Source organism: Ornithodoros turicata, chromosome 2, assembly GCF_037126465.1.
Source record: "Ornithodoros turicata isolate Travis chromosome 2, ASM3712646v1, whole genome shotgun sequence".
Taxonomy (NCBI): Eukaryota; Metazoa; Arthropoda; class Arachnida; order Ixodida; family Argasidae; genus Ornithodoros; species Ornithodoros turicata.
The window spans coordinates 110,228,032-110,248,589 of NC_088202.1; the positions used below are offsets into that span (position 1 = coordinate 110,228,032).

The following is a 20,558-nucleotide window of genomic DNA, read 5'->3' on the forward strand; positions in this document are numbered from 1 at the left end:
ACTCGCGTATAGGAAGGTTGGAATCACAGCGTACATGCAGTCTCGGGTCCACGCAACGCTATCAAACCAGACTGATTGACAATTCGAATTAACGCCGATCGATGGATCGATCGATCGATCGATCGATTAATTAATTAATTAATTGATTGATTGATTGATTGATTGATTGATTGATTGATTGATTGATTGATTGATTGATTGATTGATTGATTGATTGATTGATATAAAAAATATTGAGTTAACGTCGATGCTTTCTCACTTGCGTAAGTTCTGACGGTTTTTCATAGCAGTTGTTCTCTGGAATAAAGCTCACTTTAGGTATTAAAGGAGGTAATCACTCCTATCTGCAGGCATTTAAAACGTCTCCCTGACGGCCCTCAGACTTCGGAACATGAGCCTCCCCCAAAATTTAATTGTGTTTTTCGGTCGTTTGTGCCAAATAGAAGAGTTTAAGTCATATCAGGTTATGATGGCGAAATAATATGTAGAGCTTCCGGCAACTTGTGAGTTCTGTCACTGGCGCACTGCGATGTTAATGACAGTGGAAACGCGCACGGTGTCGTGAAAATGAATTCTAAGAATAGCATTGAATAGAAAATGAATGGCATGTGAGAACGGGCATCGCAAAATGTGTTTGCAGCAACGGGTCCGTAGTTGTGAAATCGACGTTCAAGCTGCCTCTTGTAGTGAAATAATAATAATTCGGGAGTAGAATTATTCTTGTAATGAAAACTTTGCGTGTGTTGGTGCAGTTTTGATACGGAAATTAAGTGCACAGTAGCCCATTGCCTGCTGAGTTACGGGAAGAGCTCATTTGTGAACTTGAAGCAGAGAAATATACCCACTATTGATCCACGGACGTGATCTGTACACCATAGAGTCGCCGCCGACTTACGAATGAAATTCAAAGCATGTGATTTTAGACGCACGTACTTCGTGTAATGGCGTGAACATTCGAACCACTGTTGACATGCCGAGTTACGTTGAGTTGCCAACACTTGTAAACTTGTCACTCTTGTGTACAGTCCGCCCCCTGGACGTCCGGATCACAACCTTGAAGCGGCCCTTGTCCGCTGACCGGAAAGTGGAGCTCTCATGCCAATCCAGCGGCGGGCGTCCACCTCCGCAGATCACGTGGTGGCTTGGGAAGAAGAAGCTGTCGTTCGTGAGGGACAATGTCACCGTCAACGACAACTACACGACATCGACCATTGTTTTCGTGCCCAGTATCGATGACCACGGCAAGTACATGGCCTGCCACGCCGACAACCCACTCCTCTCCGACAGCGGTCTCTCGGACGGGTGGACGCTCAACGTCCAGTGTGAGTACGCACCGGGTAAAATTAATGACACCATCGTTGGTATCCTTCCCAACTACTATGTTGAACTTCGTGAAGTCTCAAATTCGTCCGGTTAGGTAGTAACAATTAACACTATCCAAATGTATGCAAGCGTTTGTCTTCGCGAGCTTATATGGTCCTGTGAAGCAAGCGAAGAATCGAGAAACTGGCAAGTGCAGCCAACACGGGTGACAAAAAGATTAAAAACACTGAAACTACTGTTTATTAACGTACAAGTTTCTTGCAGTAGTCTGCATTTCGTCAGATACCTGTCGAAATATGAAGCCAAAATGTATCCATACCCTACCGTCGCCAACTGCATTTGCTTCCGCTGACAATAAATTCCAATGTATAGCATTTTGAGTGCGATGCTATCCTCCATTTTTGCCGTCGAATTACGTAATATTTTAATGCTCCCTACCGCCTTAATATTTCGCTTGAGCTCTCCGTCCGCGCAGTTCTGTTTTTTATTGATTAATTGATAAAAAATATTTATATCCCACTAACATGTTTCTCCTTGCGGCTGAAGGTAATCATACGTTCTGCCCGAACGACATGGAATGACATCGCGGTGTTACTTAGCAGATTAATCAATTAGTTAGCACTCTCCTGTCTTGATCACCCAGGTGCGATACCGCAGATGAGCACAAAACATTATTCCCCCTCCATGAAGCGGAAACATACTCTTCACGCGATGATTTTATTTTATCGCGTTTTATTCCCACGTTTATTTTTCATGACTGGATGGATACCCGTTCGATATCTTCTCCTCCAGTACGCGACCTATTTATAGATTGCGTCACTGTGTTATTGCTCTCCTTGCAATACAATAGGCCTTTATCGTACACGCTGAAGACATGCCATTAGCCCCGCACTCATTGTGCGATACCTATATCCGAGGCACACACACGTGACTGGCATGCTACAACATTCGCCCACCCCTCGCCATTTTCTCTAAACGATTCTCCCTACATGCTCGCTTAACGAGGTGCTGTTGGACGCTTCATTCTGTGACAGCGGTAACATCCACCACGAAGGAAGTAGGCGCGAAGGACACGTACACAACGGTTCTAGTCCAGTGAGAGACTGATCGCAATATGTGCATCAACGGAACCCTGTAGAGCTATTGGACGTGAGCTTCGTTAACGCAGAGCTGCACTTGATCAGTCTGGCACTGTATCTTCGTGATCGATAGGCTGCGGTAGACACTTAAAAGAACTGTGCCGTGACTGCTGGCGGCTGCCTGAATACCAAATGCGACGGTCTTGCGGAGGCAAATAGAATAATGTTTTTGATCCAATCTCATAATGGGCTTTTGTGTACATCGCCGCAAAAACCAACAAGTTTAGTCATTTGAATTCGAGTAATAATCGTGGACTCGCGTTGTGGAGCTTTCTGTCAACCAAATGCGTCCTGCAAAGCATGGGAGTCTGCATATGGAGAGCAATGAGCAGTGCATTATCAAAATGCTTTTCCCTTTCCGCGCGATATCAGTAAAACAAAACGTGAAGTAGTTTTATTACTGGTCTGTTTCGTCTGTTTTTCTTTTTGCTTTGTGTTTCTTTCGTTCTCTACTGTGATCCAGCCGCGCATAATAATCATACGGACGTGGCCAACGTATCATACTGCCAATTTGCTAATGGCAGATAACGCTCGTAATGTTGACTTACTAATTGCAATGTTGCTCACTTTTATGAGCGGTAAGGCAGAATTGTTTTAATAAAATCATTTATATGCTCGTGTAAGTTCCTATGTAACAGTTCTGTGGGTAGCAAGTATACGTATATAAATAAGGAATATAGACGTAGTTCCGTGCTAATATTCGTGGCAAGGCACCCTCACAGTGTCGCAGCGCTTTCGTCTGTGATAACGTTGGACGATTTAAGTAGCTCTTGCGAAATCGCGGACATTTAGATATCGCGAGCGCTTGGACATTGTTTCTTTATACACCAGCTCGCCGGCACTTAGGCAGTTTTCTCACTAGCCCTTCAAAGAATATCGTCACAATTAAAACAAGTCACTTCCCGAGTTGCGAGGGTAATTTTTATGAAAAGAGAGGAAAGAACCACAAAACACTGCAGCATGGTCGACACATGTGCTTACCGAAGCACGATTTTGTCATCAAGTCTGGGGCCAAATTAGCGTCCGTTACTTCGCGAGCTTCCTTTTTTTTTTTTTTAAGTATCTCAATGTCTCACAACGCGGGGCCCAAAGATATTTCATTAGGTCCGGTCTGTTTACAGGGAACAAAATTTTCTTCGCATCTCGCGGCCGCGGCTCTAAGTGTCGAGCTTATTTTCCGACTCGTTAGATCGAAAGCGTAATGCGATTAGGCCACCTGTGCTGGTTACAAAGTGGTTGCGCGTTCTATTAGACTGTTAGTAGACCGGTTGGCAACGTCACAGTGACAAGTTAACGTACATACCGGCACCAGTGACAGCGTGCATCACTTGGAATCTTATCCGTTGATTGGGTGCGGTAGATACGGTACTTCGCAAGCCACGTTATCAACGGTCTACTAACGCACTCTATTTTCATTGATACCGAAACTCGTGAGTATCCACATATCACGTAGCTCAATGGCGCCTAACCACAGTCACGTGGGTTGCCACACTGGGAAGACAGACCTTACGTGTAACACACGTTTACAGTCAGGAGGGCTTCCAGTGACACACACAGCGATTGCATGTGGCACGCAATCAAACCAAATTTTATATTATCATCAAAATTACTGCCGTTCTCGGCAGGTCTTGCACCGAAAAATTTTGGATTAGTGAGTGGTGGCCTTCGCTGCTTGGCAACCCGCAGTTCGGTGGTTTGCTTTTGACATACTATATATATTTTCATGAATTTTAACACTGTGGTCGTTTGGCTTGAACTTTCGCAATAGCTTCCCCGTTCATTACACGTGCAGCTGACCTGGAGCTGTGGAAGCACATTGTCTCAAACAACGTCAAAAGTCCTTCGCGGCAGGTGGGGGGGGGGGGGGCGGTAGCGGCAGCTGGAGAACAAAGTTTTGTGTAAAAAAAACGAACAGCAGCCGAAACGAAAGAGAAACAGCAGCCGATGACTCCTCCTTCCCTGTGTGACTATCATATGCAGACATATTTAGGATAGGTTTGGCATGTGTTTCGTGAGGTAGTACGGTGCCAGCGAGTATGCTAATGCGAACAGATTTTCCTTGCCTAATAGTCATGAAAGTTCATTAGTCCGTTCAGTTAACTCATTCAACACGAGTATAGATGTGTAAAATGTACTAGACCCCTATACGATCTCTATGCGTGAAAGGGGGGGGGGGTTCGTCGAGGCTCCCACGGCCCGAGCTCAATCGAGCCGGTGACCACCCTGCCCCCACCTTCCGACGCCCTTGTGCGTACTCAGAATGTTTCGAGCCCTGACCTAGCGCTATGCGTCTCCATCACAAAGGAAAAAGCGATATTTCCCATCTCAGTATTCCGATAGTATTGTTCCTTGGTAAAGCAAACCAAGCGGTTGGGCCAGTTTATTGATTCATTCGTTGCATCCAGTTCCCTGGCCCTTATCCTCCGTAGCGACGGAAGCAAAGCAGCGACATCATTACCGGCCAGCCGTACCGCAACCCGTGTCTGGCCCCTTTCCCGACTATCATGACAGCAGCAACCGCAAGGGCGCTGTCATTTTCCACGCGAACGGTCGTTCCCAGCTTTCCAGACAGCACAGGAATTCCACCGCGTCAGTATTTCACTCTTGCCATCATTGTGTTTTGTTGTTGTGCGCTTTCCGTTGTGGTGACATCCGCGTCTCGTGTAGGGTGATACAATATTTCAAAAGAGGCAGAGAAGAAAAATCGACGTTCCGAGTCAGAAAAAGGAAGTGGTTTCGCAGTAAAGTATCCATGCTCTTGGGACTGAAGTACTACCTGCTCTCCATGTTCATCGGAACTGGGGTGTCTGCAAGGTCATTAAACGTGCGCCTGTTACTTGCGTACTTCACTTTGAAACAATAGACGAAACTAAGCAAAGTAGAGGTTGATTAAACTTTGCATTTCGTGCCCTTTCTCTATCGTCACTTCAATGTAAGAATATGCTAAAGTTTGCGAAACGCAGGTTCATGTTTGTTATCTTATTGCACGCTGGTGGAAATCTCAGCTGGTAACTTCATGACTCTCTCAGAGGAGTTTCCGCTCGCTCTTCAAAGAGCTCCCACTACTCCCGCATCGTCCTGAGATCCGAACAGCGACCTTCTCGCCTACGATACAGGAGACGCGGCACTCCACGCATTACATCTTGACGGCGGCGGGTTCCAACTCCCCCGTCAACAACGAAAACGGCGAAGGCAACAAGGCCGCCGCCAAAGTACCTACTCCTCCTCCTCCTCGAGCAACGACACGGTGAAACGTGCAAGCGTATCAAGAAAAGTATTGCCCACTTGGCCTTCTGCAGCGCGCACAGTCCTATTCCGACCAGTCGGCACCGAAAACAGTGTATCGTCTCTTCGACTGACCAAACTGGAGCAATACTTAGAATCTGAGGCTCCAAATGAGCTCTCCGAAATACGCGTCAACCGCAACAAAAGCATTGTTGCAGTGGATGTGAAAACTTCTGGAGGCGTCAACAAGCTTCTATGCCTCAATTATCTATGCGCGATCCCTGTTCGTGCTTTCGTGCCGCCACCCCTGGGGTCAACCACTGGTCTGGTCCACGTGTCTGACACAACCGCAAGTGACCGCACTATCGCGCAGCGCGTATCCGTTCAGACATCCCAATCGTCAGCGTCCACAGACTTGGGAAAGCTGGTGAGTGGGTGAAAGTGGTGTTCTCCCACGGGCCACTCCTCGATAACGTACATATTGGGATAGTGAATTTCCCCGTAACTGCTTTTCAGATAAATCCTACGCAATGCCATAAATGTGGACTGTTCGGCCACGTCAGTACAGCCTGCCGTCACGTCCATGGTATGCGCAAAGTGTTCAGGAGATCATGAGGTGCAAAACTGTGCAGATGAAAACTGTATAAAGTGTGTAAACTGTGGAAAGTGGCATATGATGACCGATAAGATCTGCCCTGTACGTCAACTAGAGACAGCTCCATACAGGTTCAGTGTCTCCAATGAAGTCCCGACTAAGAAGGCTCGGAAAGCAATGCGACAGAGGAACGCCCAGCAACCTTTTCTGCAACTTTCGGGAAAGAACAGCCCAGAAGCGTTGGGGCACCGTCCGGCCGATTCGTCTCATTCAGGCTCCTACGCTGCCACTCCAAGCCGCTCCAAGCAACCGCCTGATACACAGCCACATGGCCTAACGGGAAAGAAAACTTCAGACCAGAAAATTTCAGACCAGACGCACGAGTACCAACTTCCATCCAACAGCAATACCAGCAAGGACGCGCCTATACTCAAGGGGACCCCAAAGCTACAGAGAACGGACATCAGGAGGGACCACGCGCACAGTCTCGCCCGTCTGTGGTAATCACGATAATCAACTTCGCCTTCACAGCGCTACAGCACCTCTCCCAGTGCACTTGGCTCCCAAAAGGCATCCGGGATTTCCTAACGCTATTGGCACCACTGCAGCACACCCTGGCCTCTCTCTTCACGGTGTAGAGACATGTTTCATCAACAACTGCATCAAATACTCAGTTCCTTCCCTCATCGGAGTTCTTGTCAGACAAGCTCAGTGTCACTTTAAACCGGCATGGGAGGATACCACAAAATGCTGCAATGGAACTGTGCTGGGCTGCGCCCCAAGCTATCCGAACTTAAACTTCGGCTCCAAAAATCTCATTACAGTATCCTCGCACTTCAAGAAAAAGAAAACATTCCACACACGTACAACATCGGGGGGTTCGTCAAGTACACCAGAGCCGCCATTCCCACATTTCAACACGGCAGTGCCGCCATATTCGTTCTCCAAAGCCTCACGCACCAACAACTACCGTCCCAGCACCTATCTGACCAAGTCACGTTTCTCACGTCACGTCTCTCACGTTTCTCAGCTGTACTGCGGCGCTACGCAAATACCTTACGCCGAGCCCAGTGGAGATCTTTCTCCGCATCCCTAAATGAGCACACACCGGCCAGAAAAATATGGGGCGTGGCAAACGCACTTATGGGATATTCCAAAAGCGCCATGGCTAAGAACACATCAATGGAGGAGCTCGCCGAGGACTTTGCAAGCAAGTTCGGCGAAGGCAGAGACGTTCCTGCAACTACTTCCAACCGCAAAGTATGCCGTCAGACCTCGATCTCCCCTTTATGATGTGCGAGTTACAACACGTACTATGTCACCTAAAGGCAAAATCGGCGCCGGGAGCCGATGGCATAACCTACCAAGCTTTGGGAAACCTTCCCCCATGTGGTTCCCAGGCCCTTCTGAATTATATCAACAACGTATGGATATCGGGTAGCGTGCCTGCCCAGTGGCGAGAGGGTGTCATAGTGTGGATGCCTTGAGGAAGGCAAAAGGAGACAACCGGCAGCCAAGAGGGACGGAGTTGGAATGAACGTTTGTTATCACCCGCGCGGGTGCGGCAGGTGACGAGCAGGCAGCGATACCGATGCTGCTACACGTGCCCCCCCCCCCCTCTTCAGGAGCGGCGCAGACGCGACGGAAGGGCTCCAAGTAACGTGCCTGGCTATGGACGGGAAGGCCGACGCGGGCGCCGGAGACAGGGCCGGGTCGACGAGGAGGGCTTGAGGTGCGGCAGGCTGCGGGTCCACGAGAGCCGGCTTCAAGCGGTCAATGGAAACGGTCTGGTGCTGTCCCGCGACTTCAATAACGAAGGTCTTAGCGGAGCGGGTGACCACACGATACGGACCTGCGTACGGAGACTGAAGGCAGCGTCGAGAAGCAGGAAGCTGGAGAACGTGGGTGGAGGTGGCCAAGGCAGAGGGCACGTGCGTGGGGCGGGAGTGAGGGTAACGAGGCGGCGTTGCGGCGAGGGACTTGAAAACGTCGCTGAGCAAGGAAGCGTAGTGCGAAGGTGCAGGAGTGGGAGATTGCTGGACGATCAGGTCTGCCGGTAAACGAAGCGTGGTGCCGAGAACGAGCTCTGCCGAAGAGCACCCAATGAGGGACGCTCTCAAGTGCAAGAGGATGAGCGGGAGCGCCTGGGACCATTTATTGGGATCCGGCAGGGCGCGAAAGCAGGTCTTCAGCTAGCGGTGGAACCTTTCCACGAGCCCATTCGCACAGGGGTGGTAGGATGTGGTTCTCGAGCGCTTGGCGCCCAGCAGACGACAGAGCTCGAGGAAAAGTGATGACTCGAACTGAGCCCCGTGGTCAATGACTATGTCGTCTGGAACACCGTAACGGGAGAACCATGTGGACAGGAGGGCAGCAGCCACGGTCTCAGCGCGGATGTTGGGTATGGGCGTTGCTTCAGGCCATCTGGTGAACCGGTCAACGACGGTTAGAAGGTATTTGAAACCAGCCGATGGCGGCAGTGGGCCGACCAGGTCCACGTGAATGACCTGGAAGCGATGATCGGGGGGCCGGAAACGGGCCGATGGAGAACGTGTGTGACGGTTCATCTTGGCACGCCGGCGCGGAATACACCGAGAGGCCCATAACTGAATGTCTTTGGACATGCCAGGCCACACGTAGCGGGCAGAAATTAACTTCCTTGTGGCGCGGATTCCAGGGTGGGCAACCTCATGAAGGGCTCGGAAAGAGAGATGGCGAAGGGCCTTGGGGATGTAGGGTCGCAGAGTGCCGGTGGACTCGTCACAGGTAATGGTCGAAGAACTGCCAGGAAGGGTCCTTGAGACGTAGTGATGACGTGTTGGACTGGCGGAACAGCTTCAGCTCATCGTCGGATTGCTGGGCTTCCGCAAGACTGTCCATGGAGAACATGGGAGGCGGGAAGGCGGACACACGGCTGAAAACGTCCGCGGGGATGTTATGCTAGCCGCTGACGTGCTCCAACGTCACCGGGAACTCGGTGAGAAACGCCAGATGGAGGACCTCACGAAGGAAGTGCTGCTGACCGGCAGCACGAAAGGCATAGACGAGCGGCAGGTGGTCAGTATACAGGGTAAAAGGTCGTCCTTCCAGGAAGTAGCGAAAGTGCTTAACGGCGGAGAAGGCGGCTAGCAGCTCTCGGCCGAAGACACTATAGCGTTGTTGAGTTGCGGTAAGCTTGGTGGAAAAGAATGCGATCGGCTGCCATTCCCGGTCGATGAGCTGCTGAAGAACGGCACCAACCGCTGCACTTGACGCGTCGACAGCAAGAGAGGTGGGTGCATCGTGGTGCGGATGAATCAGCAACACCGCATTGGCGAGAGCGTCCTTGGATTCGTTCAAAGCTCGCTCTGCGCCTTCTGTCCATTGAAAAGTAGAGGAGCTGTTGGGGTGACGGGAGGTGCAAAGGAGGGCCTCTAGCGGAGCCTAAACTGATGCACAATGGGGGATAAATCGCCGATAAAAGTTTATCAGCCCAAGATATCGGTGTAGCTGCCGGAACGTCTGAGGCTGGGGAAAATCTCGCACGATCCTGACTTTCGATGGGAACGGCGTGATGCCGTGTCAATCAACATGATGGCCCAGGAATTCGAGACAGTCAACAGTTGAGACAGTTGCGTGTTCAAATCACGTCCGGGTCACCAAGTTTGTGGATGCCTTGAGGAAGGCAAAAGGAGACAACCGGCAGCCAAGAGGGACGGAGTTGAAATGAACGTTTATTATCACCCGCGCGGGTGCGGCGGGTGACGAGCAGGCAGCGATACCGATGCTGCTACACGAGTTCCCATTCTAAAGAGGGGCAAACCAGTCAACGACATATGATCCTATCGTCCCGTGTCCCTCACCTCATGTATCGCCAAACTCGCAGAGCGCATGCTGCTCAGGCGACTGTCGTGGTACATGGAAGCCAAAACTATCCTTCCAGTCCAAATGACGGGATTCAGAACACACCTAAGTGGTGCTGACGCACTATTAGATTTCATCTCCGACGTGGACAATGCCACAAAGTGCAAAAAGGGGACCGCAGCGGTTTACTTCGACGTCGAATGTGCCTTTGACACGGTGTCAACTAACATAGTGATGCAGGCCCTCGATACAGCCAACATCGGAGGGAGGCCCGCAGTTTTCATTCATGGTTTCCTCAGTGACCGTACATTTAGGGTTCGCCTGGGAACGACACTCAGCTTACCCAGACGCCAGAATCTTGGGTTACCTCAGGGATGCGTACTGAACCCCATTCTTTTTAACCTTGTCCTGTCTGGGCTTCCCAAATCCTTACCGAGGTCAATGCCGGAGCTGAACATTTCTGCTTACGCAGACGACTTATGTTTGTGGGCATCGAGGAAAAAGCCAGGTCAGCTCAGAAAATTCATCCAAGACGTCATTACTGCGGTTGATAACTATGTTAGTGCCTGCGGGCTGCGACTTGCTCAAGACAAAACATGTGTAGCAGCACTAGCTGCACCAACATCGCCTTTGGCCACATGACCTTGTTTGTGCCCTGCCACCTCGCGCTCGCGAGATGCGAGCTAGTTACTTTTTCTTCTACTCGAGCGACCGGCCCGAACGGTCAATAAAATAGTCTGGTCCGACTTGACGCCTTTTGTCTCCTGGCCTCACTCAACACGCGACAACTGGTGACCCGGACGTGATGGCCACTGGACCCCCTTCTGCTACGGGCCCTCTCCCAGGACCAGCAGGCCACTTTCCGCCAGTCCAGCAAGTCCCAGGACCACAGCAACAGAACGTTGCGGTGCCCGCTATTGCGGCGCCCCTGTTGCCCCCACCTCAAGTTTCCGCCGTCGCTCTCAAGCTGAACGACCTGGCCAACCTTGCCGACAAGGTCATGGAAATGGCACCACCGCAGATCGCAGCTGTTGCCTCGCACCCCCCTTTTCCGCCTACGGCTACTTGTTCCAGCTCGCCGCAAGCAGTGGACCTTTCTCAGCTCGTAGAACAGATCTCCAACCTGCAGCTGGAGGTCGCAGCCCTCCGCCGCTGCAGTCCTTCTCCGTCTCCACGCCCATCCCGCTTCGCGCATCGACGTTCCCCATCTCCAGCTGGAATTTGCTGGTATCATCGCCGTTTCCGCACCAAGGCTCGCAACTGTACACTACCATGCACCTTCCAGGGAAACTCCCGAGCCAGTCACTAGATATGGCGGCTGGTGACTCTGGCACTCGTCCATCCCACCTCTTTGTTCTTGACAACAATTCCGGACTAAAGTTTCTTGTTGACACCGGCGCTGACGTCAGTGTGCTTCCGTCCTCTCTTTTTCGTTCACCACGCAAGCCAACGTCCCGCACCCTGCAAGCTGTTAATTCCACGCCGATTGCGACGTATGGAGAGCATTCCCTCACTCTCGACTTGGGCCTCCGCCGCTCCTTCGCATGGATTTTCCTTGTGGCTGACTTGCAGTACCCTATTCTGGGAGCAGACTTTCTGAGCCATTTCGGTCTCATGGTGAACATGAAAAAACGCTTGCTCTGGGATGCACAAACCCGGTTTCGCGTCAACGGCATTCCCTGTCGCCATTCAGTGTGCAGCCGCATCGCCCGCTTCAAGGCTGGAAACTGTCCATACTCCGCCATCCTGCAGGAGTTCCCATCCCTCTTGAAGCCATGTAACACCGAGCGGCCTGTGATGCACACAGTGACTCACCACGTTGTCACCACAGGTCCTCCCGTGCATGCCCGTCCTCGTCGCCTGGCCCCCGAGCGCCTCGCCATTGCGAAAAAGGAATTCCAACACATGCTCCAGCTTGGAATCGTCCGGCCTTCTTCCAGCAGTTGGTCATCAGCCTTGCACATGGTACCGAAGAAGACCGGGGATTGGAGGCCGTGCGGCGACTACAGAGCCCTTAATAAGGTTACTGTGCCAGATCGCTATCCCATCCCGCATGTTCACGATTTCGCCTCCAATCTCCACGGCATGACCATGTTCTCCAAGGTCGATTTGGTAAAAGCTTACCATCACATTCCAGTAGAACCCTCCGACGTTCCCAAGACTGCCATCGTTACACCATTCGGCATGTTCGAATATCTCAGGATGCCCTTTGGTCTGAGAAACGCCGCCCAGACCTTCCAACGTTTTATGGATCAAGTGCAGCACTAGCTGCACCAACATCGCCTTTGGCCACATGACCCTGTTTGTGCCCTGCCACCTCGCGCTCGCGAGATGCGAGCTAGTTACATTTTCTTCTACTCGAGCGACCGGCCCGAACGGTCAATAAAATAGTCTGGTCCGACTTGACGCCTTTTCTCTCCTGGCCTCACTCAACACGCGACACATGCTTTACGCTCCTGGAGCCTGGGAAAGGTTGGTCTCATTTGCCCCCGCTTTCCCTAAACGGAATACCCTTGTCCCGGGGTGAAGACGCAGCGGTAACTCGGCCTTGTGATCGACAGCCGCCAGTCGTGGGCGCCACTCACAAAAGAAATAAAATCTAAATGTCTGTCCTCACAGAACGTTGTTCGACGGCTGGGAGGATCTACATCTGGATGCCCACAACGCACAGTGCTAGCCATTCACCAGGCCACGACCGTCGCCAAGATACTTTACGGACTCCCATTCACTTGTCCAAGCGCATCCGCACAACAAGTATTGGAGCAGCTCCACAGAAAAGAATTAAAGAATCCCCTTTGCATCCCAGTCTTTGCACGAAACGAGGCTGTGTACGCGGAGGCCCCAGCCCTGCCCCTTCTCCCGCTGGTCAAAGTCTACTCGGGGAGCTAACATCGACAGACGCGGAATTTCTAGCAATAACAGAAGTGCTGAAGGCTGCAGAACACCGCAACTTACTCAACATTGTCATCATCACGGACTCACGGGGCGCTATTTCTCGCATCCAACACCTCTACGAAAGATGCTGCTTCACAGGAGAGGCCCGGATGCACATAGTACGGCTTCAATCGCGGGGCACTGCGGTATCGCTACAGTGGATGCCTTCCCACAAGGGCATACCGGGCAATGACCATGCTGACTCTCTGGCAAAAGCAGCCGCGAAAACCAGGCCCAAAGTCAAAGCTCCCCTAAGCAACTTCTGCTGCTCGAAATCAATTAGGGGGTATGTGTGGATGCTGCACCCTGACAAGCGCACGAGAGACGGATCTGCACCACCACTCTGTGCTACTGGTGGCCTCTCCAGGGCCGAGGCTTCCCTCCTCCTCCGCATCCGTTTTCGCAGTGCCTACACACTGGCCCACGTCTTCAAGCTCGACCGTACCCCAAACCCCGGATGCCCGCACTGTGGGGAAACAGAAACGGAGGAGCACGTTATTATGGATTGCCCAGCCACATCGGAAGCAAGACGCAGGCTGCAGCAAGCTGTGCAGCCTACCGGCAAGCCTGAACTTGAGGAGATTGTCCATCCTCGTGGCAACCTCCATCGTCGGAAGCTCATCCAAAAGGATGCTCTTCTGGACTTTTTCAAGGTCGTCGACCCACAAGGGCGACTGTAGGAACACGTGATGCATAGAAGCAACTTAACTGTTCTCCCTTCCCCCTTCCTCCCTTTTCCCTCCCCCCGAGCAACATGCCACCAGCTAGGCAGGCAAACCGCTCGTCTACGCAACGTTACGCTCCTCCCCCCCCCCCCCCCGAGAAGAGGAGGCATGCGCGCGCTAAGTGAGAACGTGATACCGTGGTGTTCCAGCTTTTTTTTCTTTTTTCCCTTTTGCTCGTGTGTCGTGGAGGCAGTCGTGCGCCTCTTCCACAGTGCAAACAATGCGCGTCCAGCTGTGTGTAATTATATTTTGCAATTCCGAAGCGGTTTGCTGAACCCCACGCGGCCAAAGCAAACCAGAGAAAGTACGCGGGTCACGCGCTATGCATAGAGCGCGCATCATACCTTAAATGCTAGCATTCCATTGACAAAGCAAACCCGTGCGACCCCGCCGGGAGTATGCACGAAACCCCACCCAGCGCGGGGCAAAAATTGCTCTCCCAATGGAATTCGCCATAAGTCATGCAGCAGAACTCTATGCAATTATGGTACGTGGCCATTACATCCAACGAGCTGTTACATCCATCGATGGACGTAAAGACACGATGGATGTAACCGCTCGTTCGATATAGTAGCACGGTATGGATGTAACGACGCGTTGGACGTAACAGCATGATGGATGTAATGACACGATGGATGTAACGACAGGATGGACGTAACGGCCAAAAAATCTGGGTCGCCATGGGAGGTAAGAAGGTCGACGGGAGGCGAAGCCCGGATTAGGAATCGCAGGAGTGAACCGTTGACCCGCCTGTGTTCAAGACGACTACAACCCGCAGGCGATTGCTGTGTGTGTTTTTTTTTTCTTTCTTTCTTTTTCGTGTTCTTTTTATGGAAGGAATAGCAAGTCGGCCTATGCCTGACTAACCTTTCCCCGCTTCTTTTTCAATAAACATATCGCCCCCCCCCCCGGTTGCTGGTCAGTGACGATGTACATTCATCCACAATGCATAGTGCATGAATATCCATCAATAATGCGTTTCGATACCTGGCCAATAGTATTAGTTCCGCCAATCCTTTCGTTTCTCCCGGTCTTGCTGGCATGGGAGGCGCGGACGTCAGCATCCAAATTCGATGCGAAAACGTTATCAAATTGTGTCTTTCATTTCTACTCCATTATTTCCTGAACGAACTTGAAACGTGAACCAGACCAAACCAACCACAGATAGTCTCAAAAAAGATAAGAAACACGCACACACAATAAAGCTTTTACAAGCATAAGATGGCCCGTCACGACGGGAGCTCTGCTCAAGCGCGAACTTGACCTGCCAACCCCACGTCCACAACGTGTGGCTGCAACATGTGGCAGACATTGAAAATAAAATGCATAACTAAATGAATTAAGCATGAACGTGTCTTTAATGATCTTATCTGTGTGCTGCTCTCGCTATATAGTTGCCCACCGGTACCATTACCAAAGGTATAGCAGTATAGCGTGGACGTAACAGCAAAAGGTCACAGTTTCTTGAGCAACGCGGCATACTATATTTTAGTAGGTACATCAGTTACAAACCGCTCTTCATTCGCGGACTATAACATTATGTAAATGCACAATCCCAACGTCTATCACGCGTTTCAGGTACGTTGCGACGTCTTCATATTGATCAGGGGCACACAAAAAATAGCGGGGAAATAGTTCCACCTCTTCGGCATATCGGGCGTTCCTCTCGCGGATTCGTGGCGTTTGTGGCTTGGGCAGCGCTGCAGGGTCGCACAGCAGAAGCCGCAGCTGGTACTTTGCGGCGTGCTGCACCTTCTGAAAAAATGCAAGCAGTTTCGCGAGACTTCGGTGCGGGTTCGGGAGTTGGTCATGGACTTCATTGTGCCAACCCTCAACCACATTCGTGGTGCGTGCTCCGGAGTTGCCAAAGGGGTCCTATACGTCACGGACGGGAACATATGTCAGCCAAAATTGCGGAAGTAGGATATGAAGGGCTACAGCAGAGCGCTCAGAAGAGGTGATACTTGCTGAGGTGGATTGTAAATGATATCCTCGCTGAACGGGAGACGGAAATGTTCGGGGAGGAAGGGCAGGTGCCTTACCACCCTGAACCACTCTCGTACTTCTTCATTGTCCTGCAGACGGTTCTCAAGCAAAGCTCGTCCTGCTTTTCATTTATCGCCTTCGCATAATGAAGGGCGCAGCCACTTATTTTTATCGGCTGGTTCACACGTGTGAAGGCCCGCTACCGACGCGTGAGTCCACGCTGAGAGGAAGTACACGACATACCAAATTTTGTGGCACACATGTTTAATATGAGCACGGAATGAAAAGGTTGGCTTACAGATCGTCGCCTTCTTCCTGTTGGTGGTCGCCCTTGTCTTGCGAGTAGCTTCAGTGGCCGCTGCCTTGTCTCTTGGCTTCCTCCATCACGCCGTCCCCGTGCTGGACCCTTGTTTGTCGTTCGGGAGCTCTGGCACAACTGCCTTCCCCCACGGATGGGGATCGAGAGTTCGAGACCAAACCGAAGAAACGGACACTTTCCGAGAAAAACGACACAGACGGCGCCGATCCACGGTGTCGCATTACACCCTTTCGAGTGTAAGAACGTTTGTGTAACGGCTGGGCTGTTCACTTCACATTCATTTGAACTGTGAAGTTAAGCAGTCACATCTGGTCCTTCACACACGTACAGCGCTGAACACTGTCACTGCTGCATTTATAGCTGCAACTTCGAAGTAAAACATCCAGTGACCTGAGCTTTGTAGTGTTCCCAAGTGGCTGAGACGGTGTAGGAGTGTGTCACGAATTACATCAAGGGTTTATTCATGGGCGGCTGTGTCTTGTCGCCTGGTGAGCGCAAACACCACAGGGGGACACTCTCCTCGTATCGACACATGAAGGATGTACAACGGGATTCATGAATTCTGGTGAGTTATGCTTAAAGTTTCCGTCCCAAAACACGTACTCGGCCGACAAAAGCGCTTCCAACTCGCTATCTCCGCACAAGACAACCATTTCGCTGCCCGGGGTGGAGTCTCTGAATTGGAGGAATTCTGCTCTGTCGAATCGTCCAGGCAGCAACAATAACCCGTTTCTGGGTCAACCCGTGGTTTTTGCCAGATTCAGGTGACCAGGTGTGTGCACCTTCCCAACACTATCTGGTATTCATACACCGTGATTCACACACAGGACGCTATCTCATAGGTGAAGGAGATCATTGGCAATAGAGCGCAGAACAGCGACTTTCGCATGGGGACCACTCATATAGGCTCTCCTCCTAAGTTTAAAAACAACTAAGGAATTAACGACCTCAACACTTGCTGGCCACTGAGTGGCACTGACGTAGGTGCGACAAAAAAGTACAGAACAGCGATGATGGAATGAACCGCGTTTGAGATGGTCGATGGAAGGCGCTGCGTAACAAGCACAGAACACCGACGAGAACATTGACCGAGTGTTCTGTGTCCGTGGATGCAATGGCTCGTTGGACGTACTGGCACGATGGATGTGATGACTTATTGGATATACTGGCTCGTTGGATGTAATGACCCGTGGATGTAGGGCCAAAAATCGATGTAACGTCTCGTTGGATGTAACGGCACAATGGATGTAACGTCTCGTTGGACGTAACGGCACAATGGATGTAACAGCATGTTGGACGTAACGGCTCGTTTTTGGATGTAACAGCATGTTGGACGTAACGGCTCGTTTTTGGATGTAACGGCGCGTTGGATGTAATGGCACTTTGGATGTAGTGGCACGGATTCTATGCAATTATCCGGGCTCTTCGGTACAGACAGCAAAGCCTAATCGTTGGGTTCTCTGTTGCGAGAGCAAAGTCGCTTTGTGAACGTTTTGTATACGTGTCCCGTACTCGTCGTGCTCTTCGCTGGTGTAGGATGCCCTTTTTATCCATGGTGCTCTTGTTCAGGGTGCTCTAGAGGTTGCATTCCAGTGGATACGTGGACACTGTGGCATCTGAGGAAACAAAATAGGGACTCGCTACAGAGGAACCTTGTATGCGAAGATCACAACCCATACCTTTTCCAACGTCAGATGCTCGTCGATTATTGCGTATGCAGCATGGATCGCTGATAGTGGGCCTCGCCTGACTCTACTGCAGCATCTGTATCCTGATTTTCTTTTTTCCATCCCCGGCCGTATCTCCGGTACCATCTCGCATACCATCTGCAGCCAACACGATGATGACGTCAGCCAGGCACACGAATGGGAGCGCAGCGCAGGCGATTGTCTCCGAGGTCGTGAATATACTAAGTGAAAAGTCCTCGGTAAATACGCTGACTTTCGCTTACCAGTGTAAGTCCTGACGTAACCAAGTTGCGTGAAACACGGTGTTACGCTCCTGGCTGTAGGAACACGTTCGACGCTAACCAGAAACAACATTCCGCGAGCCGATCACAGAGAAGACGCCGTCCCCTCGCATTCCGGCTCGCTCGCCCGCCTGTCGGTCGGTCGCCAAGGCCACCAAGGTGCTTCCTGCCGCTCCATGATTGGTCTCCTCCGCGTCATAGGGCGCGCAGGGATTGGCCTCGTCCGTGTGATGTTTGCAGAGAGGGAATCTTGGAATGCGTCGTCTGCTCTTGGCAAGTTTTATATCAAACTGTGCAGGAACAACGCCACCAATTCGCGTCGGGTTTCCGGCGTTATTATCAGTGATGAACGCGGAGTAAAACAGCACTAGAGTTTCGGAATCGACCGGACGGATGCGATAGTCCCTTTAAATGGAGTACTTGCTAAGAGAAAATCCGGGAACATAGGTTTTCCTCGATTGCGTCCTGATTGGAGAATGGGAGACGAACTTCGGAGAAACCCTAACGCCAGGTCCAGCGTCTACACTCAAGGCGACGGTATTCGCCTGAAGGAAGATAAATGTAAGTTACACAAGTCTGAATATGTCGTACTTCGGACATCGCATTGACAAAAGGGGAAGAAAAGAAGCTATGAGCAATAGTAGAAGCTCTCGCACAAGAAGACACGCAAGAATTGAGATATTTCTTTATACTGCTTACTTACTACCGCAGCTTCATTCGTATAGCTTGTCCTTATTGTTCATACCCTACAGCCAGCCGCCGGCTCTAAAGCGAAACGCACCGCCTCCAAAATAATGTCGCCACCGGCGCGCGTACGCTAACGATCTCTGATTGGCTGCGCAATATATGTATAAATATTTGGATGCTCATTGGTCTAGAAAACTGGCGTCAGTTTTCTTTGCGCTGATTGGGCGAGAGTCATTTGACTGAGGAGCGAGCATCCGAACCGAACGCGCGAACCGCTCAACGGAAGCAGCCGAACGGAGGAAAGAGAAAAACGACAGGAGGCATCGCGTCTGTCCGGCCACGCGTGTTCTCTCGGACTGCAACCGTTGTGCACGCAGACGCTAGGGGGTAGTTTGAGAGTTTTGAATGCTTTAGATTTAGATTGTGGCGAACTGCTAATGTGAGAACGGAATGGCACATCCACCTCATCATCACAACAGCGGGAAGCCGAACATGACATAGAATCCCTGCACCTCCAAAGGACGCAGAAATCGTCAGAGAGGAAGTCTGCACTCTTTCCGACGTACTGCAGGTGATCGGTAAGACAAGTTTGATTACTTTTTTGTGACTGAAGGAAGTAATGCAGGTTTATCACGTTAAGTGTATTACGTACAACATTTACGAGTCACTCAGTACGTTAGCGGCGTTTCATTGTGCAGTGCATTGCCGTAAATTGTACGTTTCTGATATGCCGGTAATCAAATTATGTGTGGTTATGCTAGCTGCCACTCATGCGCGTCGCAGCCGTTCATTCACTGTGATCTACGAACATTCGTGACGAATGCCTCGGTGTTCAAATACGAAATCAAGATCGATTACCTATCATAGCAGTGATTTTCGTGCAGAGTTACGGATCATCAATATATTTTTTGTTTTGTTTTAGTTCTACCGCAGCCATCGGCAACAACGACGCACATAGCTCAGCATTGGCTTTTGAACTTCCCTTCGAGGTCGAAGCACCTAAAGCTCCACAAGAACAGTGAAGCCTGTTACAAGACGTAAAAAGATATGTACTCTAGCTTTTTCGAGGCAGTTCCCGAGGACAAATAAAGTTGATTTGCCATACACCATCGCTTTTTGATTGTTTGCTTTGGGACAGCATGATCCTTGCTCTACAGCAAGACAGCAAGCGCCGAAGACAAACCACAAACGGACGAGGCTGGGGGGATAGGGGGGACGAGAGGAGAGACGAAAAACCCGAGGAGAGAAGGGGAAGGAGGTTGGGAAAGGAGGTCGGTCTGCGCATGCGCACTGGGCCCCAGCTTTTTCCCCGCGCTGGCCAGCAGAGACGTTGTGAGTGGCTCCTGGGGATCACGTGGTTTGGGCGCCCGCCATTTTCCCTGGACCATTGCGTAAACGGCAGCTTCCGGCGGATGCTACAGCCTGCTGAAAAAGGATTCCATCTGGAAATGGTGTACTGCCCAGGAAGAAGTACACAGGCGAATGATGATGATGTGTGATGATGAATGATGTGTTGGTGAATTCTGGGTTTCTTAACATATTTTGATCCACCACGGGAACTTCAGCTTGAGTGCCATGCATTACCGTACTGAATAGCAGCAGTTCTATCGCACCGCATCAATGAACAAGACATACCAATTGCATTCAGGATGGGAACTCTCACGGCGGCAGAACAGAACTAAACAGAACTTCTCTCACCTGGAGAGGGAAGCATTGGCTCTTGTTTTCGGGGTCACGCGATTCAGAGACTACCTCTGGGGACGAAAGATCACGCTCCGAACGAACCACAATCCGTTGGTAGGCCTCTTCAAAG

The 20,558-nt window shown here is 51.0% G+C and overlaps 1 protein-coding gene across 9 annotated transcripts in view; it reads left to right on the forward strand.

Annotated features, from left to right (window-relative positions):
* The window catches only part of LOC135385943 (hemicentin-2-like), a 1,123,122-nt gene that overhangs the window by 1,046,648 nt on the left and 55,916 nt on the right, over positions 1-20,558 (forward strand). For all 9 annotated transcript variants that reach the window (XM_064615587.1, XM_064615589.1, XM_064615588.1 and 6 more), the window contains one exon: positions 1,026-1,322. In XM_064615587.1, coding sequence (XP_064471657.1) covers positions 1,026-1,322 — 297 coding nt within the window. The remainder of the gene's footprint in view (positions 1-1,025; positions 1,323-20,558) is intronic.